Source organism: Myxocyprinus asiaticus, chromosome 30 (genome assembly GCF_019703515.2).
Source record: "Myxocyprinus asiaticus isolate MX2 ecotype Aquarium Trade chromosome 30, UBuf_Myxa_2, whole genome shotgun sequence".
In the NCBI taxonomy this organism is placed as follows: Eukaryota; Metazoa; Chordata; class Actinopteri; order Cypriniformes; family Catostomidae; genus Myxocyprinus; species Myxocyprinus asiaticus.
Genome location: NC_059373.1, coordinates 37454996 through 37480481, shown reverse-complemented (window position 1 = coordinate 37480481; position 25486 = coordinate 37454996). Strand labels below are relative to the sequence as shown.

Genomic DNA, 25486 nt, shown 5'->3' with positions numbered 1-25486 from the left:
CTAAAAGAGCTGCACGAGGGTAGTTCTGACCTGGGATTGATGCAGGAACTGCGCTCGGTGACCGACCTCGCCCTCCGTGCGACGAAGGTCATGGCGTAGTCTCTCGGGCAGGCGATGTCCACCCTGGTGGTCCAGGAACACCACCTTTGGCTCAACCTGGTCGACATGAGAGAGGCTGATAAGGCACGGTTCCTTGACGCCACCATCTCCCAGGTTGGCCTGTTCGGCAACACCTTCGAGGACTTTGCCCAGCAGTTCTTGGCGGTGAAGCAGCAGACGGAGGCCATCAACACATCCTGCCCCGGCGCGGCTCAAGACCACGCACCCCGTCAGCTCGTCCTCCTGCAGCAACAGCACCAGCTCCGGCACAGCCCGCCCCCACGGCCCGGCCCCGCTGTGGAGCCCACCACAGGAAGCAGACACCACCTGTCTCACAGCCGGCCACCAAGAACCCTAGGAAGGCTTCGAAGCACCCCTGAGACGGGCAACCCAGGGGCGAGGGATGTCGAGTGAGTAACAGATAGGGAACATCCTGGTTACATTCGTAACCTCCATTCCCTGATGGAGGGAATGAGACGTTGTGTCCCTCTTGCCACATCACTGAACTACCCGCTGAAATGTCCGGGTTCTTGTCTCGGCTCCTCAGCACAAAACCTGAATGAGTGGTTGTATACCAGCTCCTTTTATACCCGTATGTCCGGGGGAGTGGCATGCAAATACCACTCGCCAATTCCCATTGGCCTTTTTTCAAAAAGCAGAGGTGTTTGGGGCTCCCAAGAGTGACCCCTAGTGTCACTACATCGACACAACGTCTCGTTCCCTCCATCAGGGAACGGAGGTTACGAAAGTAACCAGGACGTTTTCAGCAGAGGGCAGTAATTGAAACTCCAGCTGTATAGGCAACACGCAGCAGTACAGAGAACAAATCACACACAGGCTTGCTTGACACTAGCGACAGCACCAGATGAGGATGCGTTCTTCAAACACAGCTGGACAGAGCACAATTCCAAATGCAGGGATCTCGAGATGTGTTTTTCTAAGTTTCGAACTATGTTTAACTTGACACAGTGACATAAAAATGTTGTTTATGACAAGAAGCAACCAAAGTGAGGCTCCAGAAGTGTCCGTCTGATGCATGTGTACACTGACACATCCTTAGACAGGCCCTTATTATTACATTGATGTTAGGTGACTCCAGTGTGGAACAAGAAATTACATTTTGATAAACGATTACAAATACAAACTGGTTCATTTCAAGTCGGACACAACAAAATTAATGACTTGCAGTAACATTTTTGAAAAACATCAACATCTGACATACGACACATTTGTATATTTGCTCAAAATATTGCCTAAACAGGTAAACCAACATTTTACGATTTCTCTCCACAGCATCACTATAGATTTATGTAAGCTTCTTATAAGCAAGCATTACAAAAGCTATTGTAAAAAAAAAAAAAAACAGCTCCTCCTCTGTTCCACAACATTGAGGTTATTACAATTACTTCACTGTAGAGGGACAGAAACCATTGGAAAACAAGAAATAAACTCAATAACAAAGCAATAAGATAAACACACATACCTTTGAAGGATCCTTCAAAGTACCTGTGTGGAAAGACAAGACAGGGTTTAGATGTAATGAAATGCAGCACACACTGCTATAGATCTTGATAGTTTAAATATTGCTCTTTAAAGGAATAGTTCACCCAAAAATGAAAATTTGCTTATAATTTACTCAACCTCAGGCCATCCAAGATGTATCTGAGTTTCTTTCTTCATCAAAACAGAATTTAAGATTTTTAGGATTTCATTTCAGGCATCCTCCTCTAAACAATGCAAGTGAATGTACTCCATTTTTTGACGGTCCAAAATGCATATTTAGGGTGCATCAAAATAATCCACACGACTCCAGTCGACAAATAAAGTTCTTCTGAATGCAAACGATTGATTATTTTGAGAAACAAAACAATACTTATATACTTTTTAACTACAAATGTTCACTTCTGTACATCTCTGTGACGCGCGCTCATGAGAGGGATGATGTAAGCTCTTTGGTAAGGTCACGCATCATGTGGAAGAGGAGTCAGGAAGCACGTCATTTTTTACATTGTTTTTTTATTATTATTATTTGGAAATAATTTTTTATTTTATTTTATATTGTTTTGAAATTGTTTTGGACTGTTTTGGTTTGTGAACGGCGCTTGGTCTGTGCTCTGTGCAAGTTTCTCTTGTAAACAATGACACGTTTCCTGCCTCCTCCTCCACGTGTGACCTTACCAACAAGCTTACGTCATCCCTCTCATGAGCGCGCGTCACAGAGATGTACGGAAGCAAACATTTGTAGTTAAAAAGTCTCCTGGAGTTGTGTGGATTATTTTGATGCACCCTAAATATGCATTTTGGACCGTCAAAAAATGGAGTACATTCACTTGCATTGTTTAGAGGAGGAGGAGGCCTGAAATGAAATCCTAAAAGTTTTAAATTCTGTTTTGATGAAGAAAGAAACTCAGATACATCTTGGATGGCCTGAGGGTGAGTAAATTATCAGCAAATTTTCATTTTTGGGTGAACTATTCCTTTAATACAAATACAGGCCTACATCCAATAAATTCCAAAGCAACACACACAAGACACCTTACACAGATGTTTACTCTATCGTTCAATAATACATTCTGAAGCAGAATAAAATTAGATGATCAGCATTGTTCAACATTAGGAAACTGTAGCTCAACAATCAGTATTTTGGATGGTTAAAAGTAAACTTTTTGAAAAATCCTTACTGTTCTTCTTCTACTCAGTGATGTGCTCACTTTTGTAGTTCAGTGAAAGGTCATTCATTATAATCCAAAAGAAAAAATAGACATAACCGCAAGCAGTGACCATCGGGGTCGAAGTACATGAGAGAAGAACATCACCAAAGTTGCAAAATTGGAAAGAAAAGATCCTACGGACACTGTGGATACAATTGTTTTGGTGGCAAACTTAAACTTGCTTGATCGCAGTTGCACAGTTAGGTATGTCTTAAGTTCTAGCGCCACCTAGCACCTAGTATTGGCTCATATACCTTCTAAACTATTAAATTAATTGAATAAGATGATACATACCAAATTTGGTGAAAACCAGACAAACGGCTAGGAGGAGTTTGAAAAAGTAGATTAAAATAAATAAATAAATAAATAAATAAATAAATGTCAGAAATCCACATGACCATATGATTTGGGGCCACTGTAGGCTTCAGAGTAAATTTTTGTTCTAGCCCTTACGGTTCCATTGTTATTAGAAAAAACTTATATTGAAGAATATGTAAGCAATTGAACCAAAGAAGATGCATGCAAGATTCCAACTTCCTGGATTAAACAGTTGGGCGGAGTAATTAATTTTTTTTTATTTCTTTTTATTTTTTTTTTATTTTTTTTTGTTATGGGCATGAATGGAATTGGGCATGCATCCTCAAAAAATCTTTATGTTGAAGTTTATAGATTTTTGTTAAGTTGGACTTTGCATTTAGAAGATATACAGTAGGTTGATTAGTTAATATGAGTCATGCCCAAATATTTTTTTGCCATGTAACTCCGTAGCGCTTTGACAAATCAAAACCTTCAGTGTTTGGACCTCTAAATGTAAATGACAAAATGGCATAAAAGGAATATTCCGGGTTCAGTACAAGTTAAGCTCAATCAACAGCATCAGTGGCATTATGTTGATTACCACATGATTTCAGTGTGATAAAATCACTAACTAACCTTTTCTGTGTAAAGTTATATCCACTTTTAAAACTTTTTTGCCATGACAACGTAATGCTGTATAACTTAAAACCCTAAAACAACCATAGAAATGACAATAGCAACAGCTTTACAGCTCAAATAATGCACGAACAGAAGAAATAGTGTAAGACCTTTTATAAAATTATGGTAACACTTTATTTTAGGGATCAGAAATTAGACAGTAATTACTGACTAATAATTGTACTTGTAAGGGATGAGTTACGGTCTTGTTTGGAATTATAAGATATTTATTAGGCATTTGTTCCTTGATTTGATTTACCCTTGCCTAATAGCCTCATATATATATATATATATATATATATATATATATATATATATATATATATATATATATATATATATATTTTTTTTTTTTTTTTTTTTTTTTTCTAACAATTAACTTATTAGGTAAAAACAAAAGATACCAATAGCTAGTAAGTTCTTATTGGTTCTCATTACACTATGTGAATGTGCAACTTATAAGTATAAAATAAATGCAGAAGGCAGAGACTTTTGATGCTTAGTGTAAATAGCAACAAAAAGCATCCTCTTTGCACTAAGGGCAAATAGTGTTAGATGCTATTTTCACCCCTAATTAAATACTACCATACAGTATAGGGCATCAACATGTTTATTGTGTTTATTTAGAGTCCTAAAAGCACCCTACACCAACCCCTAACCCTAAACCTAACCCTAACCTTCCCTGCTTTATTGAAATAATACATGAATTCTACATGTATTTCATACTTATAAGCTGCACATTCACACAGAGTACTGAGAACCTATAAAGTATGTATTTTGCATCATACTAGCTATTGATATATTTTGTTTTTAGCTAAGACATTCATTGTTATGACAAAATCAAATATAAATGGGCTATAAAGCAAGAATAAGAAATCAGCCAATAAAAGATTAATAAATACTTTATAATGCCAAACAAGTCCCTAACTAGTCACTTACAAGTGTAATTATTAGTAATGAATTACTGTCTAATTTCTGATCCCTAAACTAAAATGTTACCAAACTTATAAGCTTCACACTTCTGCCTTTAAACCCTCCAAATATCGGACCCATTCACTTCCATTGAAAATGCATCACTGCAACCTCGATTTTTGCTCTTTTTTTAATAAACGGAGGAACAAGTCAAAGTTATTTTCTGTGGAAAATGCCACAAATGCTGTCGACTGAGCTTATCTTGTACTGAACCCAGAATATTACAGGTAAACAGTTTACTGACCATTTAAGGAAATGAATCAGTGTAAAATCAGAGTAAAGGAGCTTTTCTCATAAATTTTATTTGGGTTCCATTATATTCTCGAAAACGTTCTGTAGTAACAGGGAAACGTCATGGTTACTTGTGTAACCTCCATTCCCTGATGGAGGGAACGAGACGTTGTGTCGATGTAGTGACACTAGGGGTCACTCTTGGGAGCCCGAGACACCTCTGGTCTTTGATAAAAGGCCAATGACAATTGGCGAGTGGTATTTGCATGCCACTCCCCCGGACATACGGGTATAAAAGGAGCTGGTACGCAACCACTCATTCAGGTTTTATGCTGAGGAGCACATATAAGGTCCGGCCATTTCAGCGGGTAGTTCAGTGTTGTGGCAGGAGGGACACAACGTCTTGTTCCCTCGATCAGGAAACGGAGGTTACACAAGTAACCATGACGTTCCCTATCTGTCACTCACTCGACGTTGTGTCGATGTAGTGACACTAGGGGTCCCTATACGAAACGCCACAATTGGCTGAACTGTGTTACGTGAACTGGCGGTGTGTGGTGGGCAGACTACTGTGTGCCTCATAGCCAGCACACCAGGTCGACACGTAACCTCCCCCAACATAGTTATGAGTGTCGAACGGCCCTTTTTGGGGACAAGTCGACTACCCAAAAGATAGAGACAGGCTTAACCCAGTCATGGCCTCTTTTCCCCTTCTCTTTTTTCCACTCCCAAAAAAGAAGGGGGATTATCCGACTGGGCCGCCAGGCCTAGTCGGGGGTGTCCCTCCCAAGGGGAAGACACATCGGAGACCACACCTCGCCCAAAGAGAGGGGGGGATATTTAAGTTTAAGGATATGTCACATGGTCTTTCCAACCATGTGGAGAGTCTTCGAGGTAGATCCTGCCCAATGGGGGAGGAGTTACTACAAACATGGAGACTGGGGCAGAGAGGCTCTGCCCAAGGAAGATGCAGTTTGCCAACAGGGAAACGAATTAGCGGAAGATATATATCGCATGGGGTTAGCTTTACAGGGAACTGCCACATGCGGAGCACCTACCCCAGAACAGGACTCTTAGTTAGCGCGTGTACTGGGCCGGCAGCGAATCTCTCTGAAAACTCGACTGCCACAGGGCTTGGAGGAAGTCAACCAGGGAACAAACTTGTGAACACTACTGGGAATTAATGGCGCACGTCTTCAGCTCAAAAGGAGGTGGAAGGCACTATGTGCAAGCGATACACCCGGCCGGCTATCCCGCGCTTACACACTTGTATTGCGTGCCATTACCTGGGACAAAACTGGTTCCACCCGGAGGTTGTAGAACCTTGCAAAGGTGTTGGGTGTTGCCCAGCCCGCTGCTCTGCAAATGTCTGTTAGAGAGGCACCCCTGGCCAGGGCCCAGGAAGCCCTGGTAGAATGGGCTCGTAGCCCTACCGGGGGCGGCATGTCCTGGGCGATATATGCCATAGTTATGGCGTCAATGAACCAGTGGGTGATCCTCTGCTTGGAGACAGCGATTCCTTTCCGCTGTGCACCAAATCAGACAAAGAGCTGCTCAGAGATTCTAAAGCTCTGTGTGCAATCCGAATAGATGCGTAAAGCGCGCACCAGACACAGTGCTAACAGGGCTGGGTCTGCCTCCTCCTGGGGCAGCGCTTGCAGGTTCACCACCTGGTCCCTAAAAGGGGTGGTGGGAACCTTAGGCACATAGCCCAGTCGGGGTCTCAGGATCACGTGAGAGTAACCCGGACCAAACTCCAGGCACGTTTCGCTGACAGAGAATGCTTGCAGGTCACCTACCCTCTTGATGGAAGTGAGCGCAGTCAGGAGGGCAGTCTTCAAGGAGAGTGCCTTAAGCTCGGCTGACTGCAAAGGCTCAAAGGGGGCTCTCTGTAGACCCTGAAGAACTACAGAGAGGTCCCATGAGGGAACGAGGCGCGGTCTGGAGGGATTCAGCCTCCTGGCACCTCTTAGGAATCTGATGATCAGGTCGTGCTTCCCTAAGGACTTACCGTCGACTGCGTCGTGGTGTGCTGCTATGGCGGCAACGTACACCTTTAAGGTGGAAGGGGACAGCCTCCCTTCCAACCTCTCCTGCAGGAAGGAAAGCACTGATCCGACTGCGCATCTCTGGGGGTCTTCGCGTCGGGAAGAACACCACTTAGCGAACAGACACCACTTAAAGGCATTCAGGCACCTCATAGAGGGGGCCCTAGCCTGAGTGATCGTGTCTACCAGACTGCTTAGGTCTTCTGCGTCCCGTCCAGGGGCCAGACATGGAGATCCCAGAGGTCTGGGCGCGGGTGACAGAGGGTGCCCCATCCCTGAGAAAGAAGGTCCATCCTCAGGGGAATTCACCTGGGGGGAGCTGTTACGAGGAGCGTGAGGTCCAAGAACCATGTCTGGGTGGGCCAGTAGGGTGCTACCAGGACGACCTGCTCCTCATCCTCCCTGACCTTGCACAGGGTCTGTGCAAGTAGGCTCACTGGGGGAAACGCATATTTGCGGCCCTCCACCAGGGGATGGAGTGGTCTTTTTACCAGCTTCACGTGAGTGGGTTCCCTCATCCCTGGGTTGCCCATCTCAGGGGCGCTTTGAGGACCTCTGTGGGTTCTTAGGCACCGGCTGTGAGACGGGTGGCGTCTGCTTCCTGCGGTGGGCTCCACGCCGGGCTGAAGGGGCGGGCTGCGGGAGAGCCGGTGCATTCACCGCAGGGGGACGCCCTTGGGCAGACGGGGTCCGGGATCTTGAGCCGCGCCGGGGCAGGATGTGTCGGATTGCCTCCGTCTGCTGCTTCACCGCCGAGAACTGCTGGGCAAAGTCCTCGACGGTGTCGCTGAATAGGCCCGCCTGGGAAATGGGGGCAGCAAGGAACCGTGTCTTGTCGGCCTCGCCCATCTCAACCAAGTTGAGCCAAAGGTGGCGCTCCTCGACCACTAGTGTGGCCATCGTCCACCCGAGAGACCACGCCGTGACCTTCGTCGCTCGGAGATCGAGGTCGGTCGCCAAGCGCAGTTCCTGCATCAAATCTGGGGCGGAACTACCCTCGTGCAGTTCTTTCAACGCCTTGGCTTGGTGGACCTGCAGGAGAGCCATGGCATGCAGGGCAGAGGCGGCTTGTCCAGCAGCGCTGTAGGCTTTAGCCGTCAGGGATGACGTGAGCCTACAGGGCTTGGACGGGAGCTTAGGGTGTCCACGCCAGGTGGCGGCGCTCTGTGGGCATAGGTGCACCGCAAGCACCTTATCCACTGGGGGAATCGCCGTATAGCCCCTGGCCACCCCGCCATCGAGGGTAGTGAGAGCGGGGGAACTGCGGAATCGGGGCAGGGCATTAAAAGGTGCCTCCCACGACTTCTTCAGCTCCTCGTGCACTTCCGGGAAGAATGGTATTTGAGCGGGGTGTGGCTGCTTTGAGCAGCGCTGCGAGCCCAGGAACCAATCATCAAGCCGTGAGGGTTCAGGGGAGAGTGGAGGGTTCCACTCTAACCCGACGCTCGCGGCCGCCCGGGGAAGCATGTCCATCATTTCGGCATCGGCCTGTGACTGGGCAATCATCCCCGAAGGGGGAAACCCAGCTGAGGCTTCTGCGTCCGACTGGACAAGCCCGCTCTCTGATTCTGCGCTCGAGAGCTCATCATCTTTGCGGGCTCCAAACAAGAAGCCAGACTCTCTGTGAGACGAGCCGGCAAACTCATCCGGAAGCCCGATTGGGGCAGACAAGTGTGCTGGGGAATGGGAGGTCCGCGGGGGGATACCCAGTGGAGATGATCCCATTGGTGTCCCCAAATCGCCCCCAGTGCTAGCCGCGCTGGCCTCATACCCGTAGGTAGAAGGACCGAGGCGGGGAGCCGCTGGGGGGTGGCTTGCTTTCATACGAAAGCAAGCTGCGACCGCAACGTTGCCATGGTCATGTTCTCGCAGTGAGAACATGAACCATTCACTAACGCTGCCTCTGCATGGGTAGCGCCCAGACACGAAAGACAGCGATCATGACCATCTGAAGTTGAGAGATAACGACTGCAACAGGAATAACACACAATCGGAAAGGCATCTTTAGAAAGACGCATCTTTAAAAAGACGTTCCGTGTGTGCCGCTCTTTTAGAGAAATATATACTCTTTTAGAGGAGGAAAAGCTCTTTCAGAAAATATACTCTCTGGTTTTTCTGCCGAAGCGCCCAGGGGCGTTCTCTGCAGTGCACCAGTGCAGAGGAGGGAGAAGCCACTGAAATGTGCTGTCAGATCCAGCAGAGGTGAATGACCAGTAGTATTCAGCTCAATGAGCATGACCGTTTGGCTCCGAAAAGAAAATCTGAATGAGTGGTTGCATACCAGCTCCTTTTATGTCCGGGGGAGTGGCATCCAAATACCACTCGCCAATTTTCATTGGCCTTTTACCAAAGACCAGAGGTGTCTCGGGCTCCCAAGAGTGACCCCTAGTGTCACTACATCGACACAATGTCGAGTGAGTGACAGATAGGGAACCTCAAGTAGTACACCCTTTCACAACACAGAGAGTTCCAACTTTACAATCTGAGTGGCTTTCACATTCAAAGCTGATGAAATGCCAAATTGCCTTGACAATGCAGCTCATCCAAATATTATGAAATGTATATATACTGCTGTGCAGAACCAAAACTTTGTCACTTTAAATATAGGTTTCCTGGCTGTAGAGTTGCGCGCACACACCTCTGTTAAAGATGAGTTTATATTGGACATACAGTAGTCATTCTGTATACAGTACCTGCATCTCCATTCTCTGACACAGTTTCTACTGCTGATGTATGAATGAAACACAAAATGAGAGGAAAACAAGACAGTTTAAACTCACACGACACAGAATTTTATGATGGACACACAAACACACACAAGGGTTTTGGATTTTAGAAAAACTCATAAATCCATGCTGAAACAAACATCAAAAGATCAGAGAAATCCAACACTGTTGAGTCTTTAAAAACATTCACAGCATCAATACTTAAGCAAAGATTAATGCAAAACTCAAATTTACAAACTCACACTACATACACAGGTCACCATCTATGCCGTCTTCCCCACTACATACTAGATGCAACACTAAAATAATGTGTTAGACAGCACAATGTAGTTTATTTTGCATCACATGTTGAATCGTTCAAATTCTTCTCTCCATTCTTAATCTTTACATTTGAAGAGCATGCACAAAGAGATGTTCGACACGAAGAAATGGTTGTTTTTTTAACCCATATTAAATGTTATTTATTATTAATTTTTTTACCTGTAATGCAATTGCGGTAAATTTACTGATAAATGTAGCCTATTCCATTCTCCTGTAGCTACTTTGAGTTCAGTACCCATGCACTTACTTTGGAAATCAATAATATCAGCATAAAAAACGTCCTGGTTACTTTCGTAACCTCCGTTCCCTGATGGAGATAACAAGACGTTGTGTTGATGTAGTGACACTAGGGGTCACTCTTGGGAGCCCCAAACACCTCTGCTTTTTTTAAAAAAGGCCAATGAGAATTGGCAAGTGGAATTTGCATGCCACTCCCCCAGACATATGGGTATGGTATGCAACCACTCATTCAGGTTTTGTGCTGAGGAGCCGAGACCAGGTCCCGGCCATTTCAGCGGGTAGTTCAGCGTTGTGGCAAGAGGGACACAACGTCTCGTTCCCTCCATCAGGGAACGGAGGTTACGAAAGTAACCAGGACGTTCCCTATCTGTCACTCACTCGACTTTGTTTCAATGTAATGACACTAGGGGTCCCTTTACAAAACGCCACAACTAGCTGAACTGTGTTGCATGAACTGGCGGTGTGTGACGGGAAGACTACTGTATGCCTCGTAGCCAGCGCACCAGGCCGTCATGTAACCTCCCCCAACGCTCTTTTGAGCGTCGAATGGTCCTTTGGGAACAAGTCGACTGCCCAACTATAGGGACAGGCTAGCCCAGCCGAGGCCTTTTTTCCCTCCAAAAGAGTGGAATTTGTTAACTGACTGGGAGCCATAAGTGTCTGTGTCGGGGTTGTCCCTCCCAAGAGGAAGACACCGCGGAGACCACACCCCACCCAAAAAAAGGGGGGAGGGGTATTTTGAGTGGAATATACGTCACATGGTCTTACCGAGTCTTGTCGGAAGTATGTCATGTGGAGAGGTCCCATGGTAGGTCCTACCCGAAGGGGGAGGAGTTTCTACAGAGCATGGCCTCTGCCCAAGGAAGACACAGTTTACCAACAGGGAAACGATTTTGCGGAAGATATCACATGCGGTCACCTTCGGAGAACCAGCACATGTGGAGTACCTACCCCAGTACAGGGCTTAGTTAGCACATGTAATGGGTCGGCAGCGAGTTTCTCTGCAAACTCGTCTGCCACAGGGCTTAGGAGGAAAGTCATCCAGGGATCACAGTCTGTGAAAATGACTGGGAGTCAAGAGCGCACGTCTTCACCTCTAGAGAGGGGGAAGGCGCTATGCGCAAGCGGTACACCCGGCCAGTTGTCCCGGAACTTAATATGCTCATTCCTGCCAATACACGGGACGAGACCAGCTCAACCCGGAGACTGTAGAACCTCGCAAAAGTGTTGGGTGTTGCCCAGCCCGCTGCTCTGCAGATGTCTGCCAAAGAGGTGCCACTGGCCAAGGCCCAGGAGGCCGCCACACTCCTGGTGGAGTGGGCTCGTAACCCCGCAGGGGGTGGCACATCCTGAGCCTTATATGCCATCGTGATGGTGTCGATGACCCAGTGGGTGATCCTCTGTTTGGAGACAGCGCTTCCTTTCCGCTGTCCACCAAAGCAAACAAAGAGCTGCTCGGAGCTTCTAAGGCTCTGCGTGCGATCCAAATAGATGCGTAAAGCTTGCACCAGACACAGCAATGCCAAGGCTGGGTCTGCCTCCTCCTGGGGCAGCACTTGCAGGTTCACCACCTGATCCCTACAAGGAGTCATGGGAACCTTGGGCACATAGCCCAGTCGGGGTCTCAGGATGACATGAGAGTAACCCGGGCCGAACTCCAGGCACGATTCACTGACAGAGAACGCCTGCAGGTCCCCTACTCTTTTGATGGAAGTGAGCGCAGTCAGGAGGGCAGTCTTCAAAGAGAGTGCCTTAAGCTCAGCTGACTCCAAGGGCGCAAAGGGAGCTCCCTGTAGACCCCGAAGGACTACGGAGAGGTCCCATGAGGGGACGAGGCGCGGTCTGGAGGGATTCAACCTCCTAGTGCCTCTCAGAAACCTGATGATCAAGTCGTGCTTCCCCAAATACTTACCATCTACTGCATTGTGATGCGCCTAAATAGCGGCTACATACACCTTCAGGGTGGAGGGGGACAGCCACCCCTCCCGCTTCTCCTGCAAGAAGGAAAGCACTGATCCAACTGCACATCTCTGGGGGTCTTTGCGTCGGGAAGAACACCACTTAGCGAACAGACACCACTTCAAGGCATACAGTCGCCTCGTAGAGGGAGCCCTAGCCTGAGTGATCGTGTCTACCACTGCAGGTCATAGGCCACTTAGGTCTTCCTCGTCCCATCCATGGGCCAGTCGTGGAGATTAAAGAGGTCTGGTCGTGGGTGCCAGATGGTGCCCTGTCCCTGAGAAAGAAGGTCCTTCATCAGGGGAATTCACCGGGGGGGGGCTGTCGCGAGGAGCGTGATATCCGAGAACCACGTCTGGGTGGGCCAGTAGGGTGCTACTAGGATGATCTGCTCCTCAATCTCCCTGAACTTGCACAGGGTCTGTGCAAGTTGGCTTACTGGGGGAAACGCGTATTTGCGTAGTCCAGGGGGCCAGCTGTGTGCCAGCGCATCTATGCCGAGGGGTGCCTCGGTCAGGGTGTACCAAAGCGGGCAGTGGGAGGATTCCCGGGAAGCAAACAGGTCTACCTGTGCTCGACCGAATCGACTCCAAATCAGCTGGACCACCTGAGGGTGGAGTCTTCTCTCTCCCCTGAGGGTAACCTGACATGACAGCGCGTCTGTTGCGGTGTTAAGGTTGCCCGGGATGTGAGTGGCTCGTAGCGACTTGAAGCGCTGCTGACTCCAGAGGAGGAGACGGCGGGCAAGTTGTGACATGCAATAGGAGCGTAGACCGCCTTGGCGGTTGATGTACTCTACAGATGCTATGTTGTCCGTCTGGACCAACACGTGCTTGCCCTGGATCAACGGCCGAAACCTCCACAGGGCAAGCAATACTGCCAACAACTCTAGGCAGTTGATGTGCCAACGCAGCTGCGGGCCAGTCCAGGAGCCGGCGGCTGTGTGCCTGTTGCATACAGTGCCCCAGCCTGTCTTGGAGGCATCTGTTGTAATCACGACATGCCTGGAGACCTGCTCTAGGGGAACCCCTGTCTGTAGAAATGCAAGGTCGGTCCAAGGGCTGAAGAGGCGGCGACTGATCGGCGTGATGGCCACGCGATGTGTTCCGCGACGCCATGCCCATCTCGGGACTCGAGTCTGAAGCCAGTGCTGAAGCGGTCTCATTTGCATCAACCCGAGTGGTGTGGCCGCCACTGAGGATGCCATCTGCCCCAGGAGCCTCTGAAAAAGTTTCAGTGGAACTGCTGCTCTCCATCTGAACACCTTCAGACAGTTCAGCACTGATGACAGACACGAAAGACAGCGATCGTGGCCGTCAGAAGCAAAGAGATATCGACCGCAACCAGGAATAACACACAGACGGAAAGGCATCTTTAAAAAGACATTCCGTGTGTGCTGCTCTTTTAGAAAGAAAATTTTTTGTTTCTGCCGAAATGCCCAGGGACGTTCTCTGCACTCTACGGATGCAGAGGGGGAGAAGCCACTGAAATGCGCCGTAGAATCCAGCAGATGAGGTGAATGAACTTCGCAGATGAATTCAGCTTCAATGAATAGAACCGCTCGGCTCCGAATAGAAAATCTGATTGAGTGGTTGCATACCAGCTCCTTTTATACCTGTATGTCCGAGGGAGTGGCATGCAAATTCCACTCGCCAATTCTCATTGGCCTATTTTCAAAAAAGCAGAGGTGTTTGGGGCTCCCAAGAGTGACCCCTAGTGTCACTACATCGACACAACGTCGAGTGAGTGACAGATAGGGAACAGTATTCTCTGAATCCTACAGTTTTGTCTTCATTAAGTTATGGTATCAAAATGACAAACAGGCTCTAAATATAAAAGTAAGAACTGTTTGTCTTAGCATCAATAACAGCGTGTTAATTTCTTTATCAAGTGACCTTCCTTCTACCTCAAGTTGCCATGGTGATGACAAAGAACAATTAGCAGTTTAATTGAACGTTTCCACTCGAATCTTCATTCAGACGAGGAGGAGAAAGATGCTGAGCTATGAAATGCATAAACACTGAGCGATGATATTTATATTACTCACTCTTTTCACACATAAAACCTTGCAGTGTACACTAGATGAGATTCATCCTACTTCAGCCCACCCAGAAAAATTAGCTGCACCTAGTGGGTTATGAAAACTTGCTTTGATAAACTGATATGATATATAAAAAATTCTAATATTTTTAAATATCTAAAAATCCTTAAAAACCTGAGAAGCAGCATATAAGATATTTAGACTTGCTTTCAGAGAATAAATCTTGAATATACAAATATTTTGACTTTACTGCACTGGCAGAAGTATGAAGAAGTGAAAAAAATACACTTATATACAAAATACACTAAAATACACTAATATTCAATTAGTGAATTTGTTGCTTCTAAAGTAAATGTATCTTGTTTAAAGGATTTTTAGACAATTTTAAATGGAAAACAAGACCAAAACACTTGATAACAATATACATTTTTTTTGCAGTACATTTTTTACTGAATTAAACTTAATAAAAAAGTATTTTTCCCTTTAAATCATTGAATGTCATTTAGAGGTATTTTTAAAAGATGATTTGCCCTCTTTATTGTTAGTTAGCATGTTTACTACAACCTTTTAAGTCGGGCACAAGTTGAATAGTCGGTTTAGAACTAGTGATTAATCATTGCAATAATCGCCAGAATAGTCAAATAATCGTTCCAATAATCATTAGATTAGTCGATTCCCAAAATAATTGTTAGTTGTAGCCATAATATATGTTGTGATGTCATGTTCTGAATGTATGGTCAAAAAGCAACTTTTTGCTGTGTGTCAACCCAGTTAAATGCAGTGATTTTATCGAAACCAAGGCCTATAAAAATATTTTCCCTTATCTGTTATTCCTGCGAGCTAGTTTACTTGAAGTTGCTATTTTATATTGTGGGGGCGAGGGCGTGGCTGAGCGTTTGTCTGGGGAGAGAGGAAGCGGTAAGGTTTTCATCTGAGATGTATTGCTGCTAATTGTGACTTCTATGTTCACAGTGAGAGGCGGGGAGATAAAAGGCAGCCCAAAACCCTAGAGAGGCAGAGAGAGCTTCACACACCCCGAGAGAGTGCTGTTTGAATGAACATTGTGTTTGTGTGTGCTGCTGGAAAGTGTGCTGAAGTGTTTACTGCTGGAAAGCGTAGTTTGAGTTTTTGTCAAATAAAATAACTTTTTGAGTTGGATCCATCACCTCCCGCTTCCTCCTTTCCCTCCTCCACAAACGAACCTTATTACACTGGTGCCGAAACCCGGGAATTAGAGGAAGAGGATACGTTACACATGCATGGAGTCGTCGCAACTGGAAGAAGTGAAGGAGCTCGCAGCCACGAGTGTGGGTGGGAGGCTTGGGCCGGTCTGCTGGTGTTGTGGGGGGCCGGGTCATGACTGTGAGCAGTGCCCAGTAATGGAGGTGTGGGCCTTGATCCGGGTCCCTGTCACCCCACAGTCGAGCACGGACATATGAAATACCCGTGAGTATAGAGGGGGGTACGTACCAAGCCTTGGTGGATTCTGGTTGTAATCAAACCTCCATCCATCAAAGCCTGGTCCAAAACGGGGTATTGGATTCAAATAATCGGGTAAAGGTGAGGTGTGTGCACAGGGATATTCATGATTATCCTGTAGTGACCATCACCGTAATATGTAGGGGACAAAAGCATAATATTGAGGTGGTGGTTAGTTCTCGCCTCACCCATCCTGTAATTTTGGGAACCAATTGGCCGGCTTTTCGCTCATTATTGAAGGGGTTGTGTGTGGATGGGTCCTGTGAGAAAGTGAATCGATGTGGGATATGCGAAGCACTGGCTGGGGAGGTGTGGCCTGGGCCACAGCATGTAGTGTTGCGGAGGCACTCTTCAAAATTATCTCCTGAGTGGGGATTCCTAAAGAAATCCTTACTGATCAGGGCAGGGCTTTTATGTCACGTACACTATGTGAGCTGTATGAATTATTGGGTATTAAATCGATTTGGACAAGCATGTACCATCACCAAATGGACAGCTTGGTTGAATGATTTAATAAAACCTTAAAGAATATGATTCGTAAGCTCGTGCACGAAGATGCTCGGAACTGAGATAAGAGGCTTGAACCTGTTATTTGCAGTGCGAGGGGTCCCGCAAGCCTCCACGGGGTTCTCCCCGTTAGAATTATTATATGGGCGTAAGCCCCATGGCGTGTTATACATCATGAAGGAAAATTGGGAGGAGGGACCTTCACAAAGCAAAAATGAAATTCAATACGTTCTTGACCGGAGAGCAACACTCCACACACTGGGGCGACTATCACAGGAGAATTTGCTACAGGTGCAAGAACATCAGTCCTGGGTGTCTAACAGGGGAGCTTGAGTTTGCACAGGGAGATAAAGTACTTGTATTACTGCCCACATCGAGCTCAAAATTACTTGCGAAGTGGCAAGGGCCTTTTGAGGTCACACGGCGAGTTGGGGAAGTCAATTATGAGGTGGTGTGTAAGGATAGAGGCAGGGCACGTCAGATTTACCATCTCAACCTACTAAAACCACGGAGAGAGGTGGTACCCATTTCCTTGGCGACAGTAGTTCCGGAGAGGGAGGAGCTTGGACCGGAGGTGAATCTAAAAGCCAATCAATTCACCCCGGTCCCTTGTGGAGACCACCTCTTGCCGTCACAACGTACAGAGGTTGCCAGGTTGCAAAATAATATCTCTGACGTATTCTCGCCTCTCCTCGGCCGCACTAATCTCATAAAACAGCACATTGAGACAACCCCCGGGGTAGTGGTGCGTAGTCATCCATATCGCTTACCTGAACACAAGAAACAGGTAATATGGGAACAATTGAAGACCATGCTCGATATGGGGGTAATATAAGAATCCTAGAGTGATTGGGCTAGCCCGGTGTTTCTGGTGCCTAAGAGCGATGGCTCGGTCTGGTTCTGTGTGGATTATAGGAAATTCAACGCAGTGTCGAAATTTGACACGTATCCAATGCCTCGTATTGACGAAATGCTCGATCGGTTGGGCACGGCTCACTTTTATTCAACACTGGATTTAACAAAGGGTTATTGGCAGATCCCCTTACTGGCGATGTCCCGTGAGAAAACTGCCTTCTCCACACCATTTGGGTTACACCAATTTCTGACTCTTCCATTCGGTTTGTTTGGGGTCCTGGCTACGTTTCAGCGTCTTATGGACAGAGTCCTCAGACCGCATGCTGCGTATGCCACTGCTTATTTGGATGATATCATTATTTACAGTAATGATTGGCAGCGACACATGCAGCATCTGAGGGCAGTTCTGAGGTCAATGCGGTGAGCGGGGCTCACAGCAAACCCCAAGAAGTGCGCAATTGGATGGGTGGAGGTACAGTATCTGGGGATCCACTTGGGTCATGTGCAAGTGCGGCCCCAAATTGATAAAACCGCAGCGACTGTGACATGCCCAAGACCCAAGACCAAAAAGGAGGTGAGACAGTTCCTGGGGCTGGCTGACTATTATCAAAGTTTTGTGCCTAATTATTCAGACATCACCAGCCCACTGACTGATCTCACTAAAAAGGGAGCTCCAGATCCGGTCCAGTGGATGGAGCCATGCCAAGAAGCTTTCATGCAGGTAAAAGCTGCACTTTGTGGCGGGCTGCTTCTGCATTCCCCTAACTTCTCTCTCGCTTTTGTTTTGCAGACGGACTCATCGGACAGGGGGCTGGGTGCTGTAATGTCCCAGGTGGTGGATGGGAAGGAGCGCCCGGTGCTGTACATTAGTCGAAAGCTCTCTATGAGAGAGACTAAATACAGCACCATAGAGAAGGAATGCTTAGCCATCAGTTGGGCAGTCCTCACTCTCCGCTACTGTTTGATGGAATGGGCATTCACCCTCTGTTCGAACCATGCCCCGCTCCAGTGGCTCCACCGCATGATGGATGCCAACGCCACAGTGAGAGGTGGGGAGATAAAAGGCAGCCCAAAACCCCAGAGAGGGAGAGAGAGCTTCACATACCCCGAGAAAGTACTGTTTGAATGAACATTGTGTTTGAGTGTGCCGCTGGAAAGCGTGCTAGAGTGTTTACCGCTGGGAAGCGTAGTTTTTTGTAAAATAAAATACCTTTTGAGTTGGATCCATCACCTCCCGCTTCCTCCTTTCCCTCCTCCATGAACGAACCTTATTACACATATCTAAATGACAGTCATGGGATTACAGTATATATTAGTGGTACTGTTGCTTCTCACTGCAAAAACTCAGCAGTACTGATGTCCAATTTGCAAACTTTGAAAACTGTTCTTGTGAATCAGTTCTTTTTAATGATTCAGCAAAATGTTTAATCACTCATCTGTGAGAACTTTGGGAGTAAAACTGAGGTGGCTGACATGTGGAAAGCATAAACAACATGACATTTGACGCAATATATGTAACGTAATCAAGAGCATAGTCATAAAATGCAGCATTTCCCCTCCTTTGTGATGCCTCAAATAAATCAGTAAATCTGCTTTTCGAACACACTCAACGATACAAACAATATGAACGAACCCATTAGCTAATATGATTAGGACTCACCACTACCTAGTATGCCAACATCCCATACCACTTTAAATATGACAAGTTTCAAAAATATCAAAAACACACATCACACTTTTGTGTATTTTAGTAGTTGTGTCGTATAAAGTTGTTGCAACACATCTAGAAAGATAATGCAACACTTCACAGCAAAAAGAACAGCAAAAGAGGGGCTACACAGCAGAAAAGCTAAAATCTAGATCCCTTAGAAGCACACAAGGGTTGATCTAGTCTATACTTAGGGCTAATGAGGACCACAGCTTGTGTCATACCAGAAGCTTTCTTCTGCTGGTCCTCCCATGTCACCTCTAAAGTTACAACACAAGGAGAAGCAGTCAATACTCCTGCTTAACACAACTCCATCATACAATAAAGATGAGATTTAAAAAATACTGTTCCTAAAATACATTTCTTTGATTATAGTTGAAGTCTTGTTGATTTCAGTTTGTAAAAAGGAGTACCATTGCGCCATCTACAGGTGAATGACTCAGTCTCTACCTGGGTACAGTGGCTTCAAAAAATAATAATCATCAATTATTTAGCAAATACTAAGTAATAATTTATGTCTTGAAAGTTGAACAATATGCACGCCTGAGTGTAAAACCACAATATCTGCTAAATGTATTCAATAACATTTTGCTTGCTTCTTGACAACCATAGTATAAATACACTGCATCTTTGATGACAGCCATAAGATGTCCATGTGCAGCAAATATATTCAAAATCCCTGAGGCACTAAATCTTTCCAACACAAACACTGTAAAACATCTCTGAAATTCACATGCTCACACACTTGCCTTTCCTTCCATTAACAGGTGGGGGAGCTAGAGGCTTTTCCTGGGATTCTTGTGATGGAAATTACACAAACACAGACAGACAGTGAACTTGCAAAGTAAATGCAAAATAACCATTATCTTTATTTTCAGATGAAAACTGGATGTTGCTTGCTGAATTAAACATGCAACGTTATTATGTCATGTGACAACAATGCAGCATACTACAGTTTAAAATGTTTATCATTATACTGCATACTAGTAGGCAGTAAAATAGCAGACAGTATATACTGTGAAGTATGCAGTTAGCAGTACACTAATATTCTATTCTCAACCCATTTGCACTTACACACCTGACTCAGATGCCTGTCGGGAGCCTGGTGGGGCTGTTGACGGGACAGGAGTAGGAGGAGGAGGGGCCGGGGGAGGGACAGGGGAAGGATCAGAGGGAGGAGGGGCATGTGCATGAGTGGGAGGGGCTTGTAATGTAGGCGTAGGGGCATGTGCAAGATGAAGAGCATGGACCGGAGGGGGAGGAGCATGGACAGGTGGGGGTATGGGGGCATGGGCTGTGGTAGGTGCCATGGTGGGACCAGGGACCGGAGGCTCCATCCCCGCGTGAGCTTTGATGATGACAATGAGGTCAACATGGTTTGAGAAAAGGGGTTGTAAAAAAAAAAATAATAATAATAACTTATGAAGATATTTATGATCTGTAGAGATGCACTGAAATTTCAGCCACCAAAAATGCCATAAAATATTATTTTCAGTTTTGGTGCCGAAAGAGAAAACAGACAAAAAACTTTGGGTGAAAAATCCTATTTATTTTTTATATTTTTTCATGTTTTTCAAGTCATTTTTAAAACAATTTTGAATCCTATTTAATATTGTCAAGTGACACCAATTAAAGGAAGAACATATTGTCATTTCTTGAAAAATGTTAATAGAATTTACAGTATACCGTGTACTTATTCCAAACAGCTTAATTTCAAATCAGCATTTTCGGTTTCAGTCAAGAATTTTAATTCCGGTGCATCACCAATGCTTTTTACGATGACAAAGAGTGCATCTCATTTCGCTCCCTAGCTCCCTAATTTCATGAATCAGTATGTCGTGAACATGAATTCGGGCACTGGCAAGGGTGTTCATTCGCTGAACATTGGGGCAATAATGACTCAATTAGCTGTGCCACGATTAGGAGGTTGCGCTTTTTAATGCAACTGGTAGTAATCAATAACATTGCTGTATAAATGACACTGTTGGGATATTAAAGGTACAGTGCTACAATAAATAAATGATAAATGACAAGAATTAATAAATAAAAACAGAACTTGTATTTTTAATCTTCTTCTAACAACTCTAATATTTAAAAGATTGTTTCCCTTTCATGCACATTATGGATGAAATACGGTACATTACAAACAAGATCTCTATTAAAGAGAAAATAAGGCTTTAACTTCATAATTTTACACTTGCACTCATCTTCTAATGACTTTAGAGACTCCAGAAGACATGATGACATTTCCAGTAAGGGAACATAGTGAGAAATGATGCTTCCTAGTTTTTTGTAATCTTGTTATATTTAGGAAGCAAACATTTCAGTGCACTGGAACGATTTTGCAAATGGGACAGCCCTAGAAATGTCCGACTCCCTGATCAGTGCCCTGACTACTGAACTAGGGAGCTGATTGAGACACACTCACACAGAACAAGACAGTTTTTGCCATTGTTATGTAGTGAAGAAGTGTATACTTGTAGAGTCCTGCTATTCACTAACCACCAATTTCTATTCACTAAACAGCCACAGGTCACTTAAACTTTGAGCTAGTACATAAAACGTCATGGTTACTGGTGTAACCTCCGTTCCCTGATGGAGGGAACGAGACGTTGGTGTCGATGTAGTGACACTAGGGGTCACTCTTGGGAGCCCGAGACACCTCTGGTCTTTGATAAAAGGCCAATGAAAATTGGCGAGTGGTATTTGCATGCCACTCCCCCGAACATACGGGTATAAAAGGAGCTGGTATGCAACCACTCATTCAGGTTTTACACTGAGGAGCCGATATAAGGTCCGGCCATTTCAGCGGGTAGTTCAGCGTTGTGGCAGGAGGGACCAACGTCTCGTTCCCTCCATCAGGGAATGGAGGTTACACCAGTAACCATGACGTTCCCTATCTGTCACTCACTCGACGTTGGTGTCGATGTAGTGACACTAGGGGTCCCTATACAAAACGCCACAAGGCTGAACTGTGTTACGTGAACTGGCGGTGTGTGGTGGGCAGACTTGCTGTGTGCCTCATAGCCAGCGCACCAGGTCGACATGTAACCTCCCCCAACACAGTTATGAGTGTCGAACGGCCCTTTTTGGGGACAAGTCGACTACCCAGAGATAGAGACAGGCTTAACGCAGTCGTGGCCTCTTTCCCCTTCTCTTTTTCCACTCCCTAAAAAAGAAGGGGGATTATCTGACTGGGCCGCCAGGTCTAGTCGGGGGGTGTCCCTCCCAAGGGGAGGACACCGCGGAGACCACACCTCGCCCCAAGAGAGGGGGGGATATTTAAGTGGAAGAATACATCACATGGTCTTTCCAACCATGTGGAGAGCCTTCAAGGTAGATCCTGCCCAATGGGGGAGGAGTTACTACAACATGGAGATTGAGGGGCTCTGCCCAAGGAAGACGCAGTTTGCCAGTAGGGAAACGAACTAGCGAAAGATATAGATCTCATGGGGTTAGCCTTACAGGAAACCACCACATGCGGAGCACCTACCCCAGAACCGGGCTCTTAGTTAGCGTGTGTACTGGGCCGGCAGCGAGTCTCTCCGAAAACTCGACTGCCACAGGGCTCGGAGGAAGTCAACCAGGGAACAACTTTTGTGAACACTACTGGGAATTAACAGCGCACGTCTTCAGCTCAAAAGGAGGTGGAAGGCGCTATGTGCAAGTGATACACCCGGCTGGCTATCCCGGGCTTATCTGCTTGTGTTGCGTGCCACTACCTGGGACGAAACCGGTTCCACCCGGAGGTTGTAGAACCTTGCAAAGGTGTTGGGTGTTGCCCAGCCCGCTGCTCTGCAAATGTCTGTTAGAGAGGCACCTCTGGCCAGGGCCCAAGAAGCCGCTACACCACGGGTAGAATGGGCTCGTAGCCCTACCGGAGGCGGCAAGTTTTGGGCGAGATATGCCATAGTTATGGCGTCAATGAGCCAGTGGGCGATCCTCTGCTTGGAGACAGCGCTTCCTTTCCGCTGTGCACCAAAGCAGACAAAGAGCTGCTCAGAGATTCTAAAGCTCTGCGTGCGATCCAAATAGATGCGTAAAGCGCGCACCGGACACAGCAACGACAGGGCTGGGTCTGCCTCCTCCTGAGGCAGCGCTTGCAGGTTCACCACCTGGTCCCTAAAAGGAGTGGTGGGAACCTTGGGCACATAGCCCGGTCGGGGGTCTCAGGATCACGTGACAATAGCCCGGACCGAACTCCAGGCACGTTTCGCTGACAGAGAACGCTTGCAGGTCACCTACCCTCTTGATGGAAGTGAGCGCAGTCAGGAGGGCAGTCTTCAAGGAGAGTGCCTTAAGCCCGGCTGACTGCAAGCTCAAAGGGACCTCTCTGTAGACCCTGAAAAACTACAGAGGTCCGATGAGGGAACAAGGTGCGGCTTGGAGGGATTCAGCCTCCTGGCGCCTCTTAGGAACCTGATGATCAGATCATGCTTCCCTAAGGACTTACCGTCGACTGCGTCGTGGTGTGCTGCTATGGCAGCAACGTACACCTTCAAGGTGGAAGGGGACAGCCTCCCTTTCAACCTCTCTTGCAGGAAGGAAAGCACTGATCTGACTGCGCACCTCTGGGGGTCTTCCTGACGGGAAGAACACCACTTAGCGAACAGACGCCACTTAAAGGCATACAGGCGCCTCGTAGAGGGAGCCCTAGCCTGAGTGAACACGTTCCTCAGGGGAATTTGCCCGGGGGGAGCTGTCACGAGGAGCGTGAGGTCCGAGCACCACGTCTGGGCGGGCCAGTAGGGTGCTTGCCAGGACGACCTTCTCCTCGTCCTCCCTGACCTTGCACAGGGTCTGTGCGAGCAGGCTCACTGGGGGAAAACGCATATTTGCGAATGCCAGGGGACCAGCTGTGTGCCAGCGCGTCTATGCCGAGGAAGGCCTCGGTGAGGGCGTACCAGAGCGGGCAGTGGGAGGATTCTTGGGAGGTGAACAGGTGCACCTGTGCCTGACCTGATCGACTCCAAATCAGCTGGACCACCTGAAGGTGGAGTCTCCACTCTCCCTTGAGGGTAACCTGTTGTTACGGCACATCCGCCTAAGTGTTGAGGTTGCCCGGGATGTGAGTGGCTTGCAGCGACTTGGTGCTGCTAACTCTGTTGGAGGAGACGGCGGGCGAGTTGTGACATACAGCGGGAGCGCAGACCGCCTTGGCGGTTGACATATGCTACCGCTGCCGTGCTGTCTGTCCGAACTAGCATGTGCTTGCCCTGGATCAACGGCCGGAACCTCCGCAGGGCGAGCAGAATTGCCAGTAACTCGAGGCAGTTGATGTGCCAACGCAGCCGCGGACCCGTCTAGAGGCCGGCGGCTGCGTGCCCGTTGCCAACAGCGCCCCAGCCCATTTTGGAGGCATCTGTCGTGACCACGATGCGCCTGGAGACCAGTTCTAGGGGTACACCTGCTCGTAGAAATGAGAGGTCGGTCCAAGGGCTGAAAAGACGGTGACAGACCGACGTAATGGCCACGCGGTGTGTCCCGTGGCACCATGCCCGTCTCGGGACTCGAGTCTGGAGCCAGTGCTGAAGCGGCCTCATATGCATCAACCCGAGCGGGGTGGCAACCGCCGAGGATGCCATATGCCCCAGGAGCCTCTGAAAAAGTTTCAGTGGAACCGCTGTTTTCTGTTTGAACGCCTTCAAACAGGCCAGCACCGACTGGGCATGTTCGTTCGTAAGGTGTGCCGTCAAGGAGACTGAGTCCAACTCCAAACCGAGAAAAGAGATGCTCTGAACCGGGAGGAGCTTGCTCTTTTCCCAGCTGACCCGAAGCCCTAGTCGGCTGAGGTGTGAGAGCACCAGGTCCCTGTGTGCGCATAACACGTCTCGAGAGTGAGCTAAGATTAGCCAGTCGTCGAGATAGTTGAGAATGCGAATGCCCACCTCCCTTAAGGGGGCAAGGGCAGCCTCTGCGATCTTCATAAAGACGCGAGGAGACAGGGACAGGCCGAAAGGGAGGACTTTGTACTGATATGCCTGACCCTCGAACGTGAACCGCACGAAGGGTCTGTGTCGAGGAAGGATCGAGACGTGAAAGTACGCATCCTTCGGGTCTACCGCCACGAACCAATCTTGATGCCGGACGCTCGCCAGAATGCTTTGAAGCCTTTCACGGGTTCTGGGCGGCCGCGAGACGGGTGGCGTCTGCTTCCTGCGGTGGGCTCCACGCCGGGGCCAAGTCGAAGGGGTGGGCTGCGGTGGAGCCGGTGCAGTCACCGCAGGGGGACGCCCTCGGCGATGAGTAGATGGGGTGCGGGATCTTGAGCCGTGCCGGGGCAGGATAAGCCGGCTAGTATCCATCTACTGCTCTACCATCGAGAACTGCTGGGCAAAGTCCTCGACGGTGTCGCCGAATAGGCCCGCCTGGGAAATGGGGGCAGCAAGGAATCGTGTCCTGTCGGCCTCACCCATCTCGACCAGGTTGAGCCAAAGGTGGCGCTCCTGGACCACTAGTGTGGCCATTGTCCGCCCGAGAGACCGCGCCGTGACCTCCGTCGCTCGGAGAGCGAGGTCGGTTGCCGAGCGCAGTTCCTGCATCAATCCCGGGGCGGAACTACCCTCGTGCAGTTCCTTTAGCGCCTTGGCGGACTTGCAGGAGAGCCATGGCAT

The 25486-nt window shown here is 47.6% G+C and overlaps 1 protein-coding gene across 4 annotated transcripts in view; it reads right to left on the bottom strand.

Moving 5' to 3' along the window:
* The window catches only part of LOC127420680 (regulating synaptic membrane exocytosis protein 2-like), a 240201-nt gene that overhangs the window by 66141 nt on the left and 148574 nt on the right, over positions 1-25486 (bottom strand). For 2 of the 4 annotated variants that reach the window (XM_051663141.1, XM_051663138.1), the window contains 5 exons: positions 19951-20220; positions 19622-19669; positions 19097-19132; positions 9730-9762; positions 1583-1605 (listed from right to left, as the gene is read on the bottom strand). In XM_051663141.1, the coding sequence (XP_051519101.1) occupies positions 1583-1605; positions 9730-9762; positions 19097-19132; positions 19622-19669; positions 19951-20220 (410 nt within the window). Of the gene's footprint in view, positions 1-1582; positions 1606-2780; positions 3952-9729; positions 9763-18374; positions 18439-19096; positions 19133-19621; positions 19670-19950; positions 20221-25486 lie in introns of those variants that run through there. The other 2 variants (XM_051663139.1, XM_051663140.1) reach the window with 2 other exon arrangements.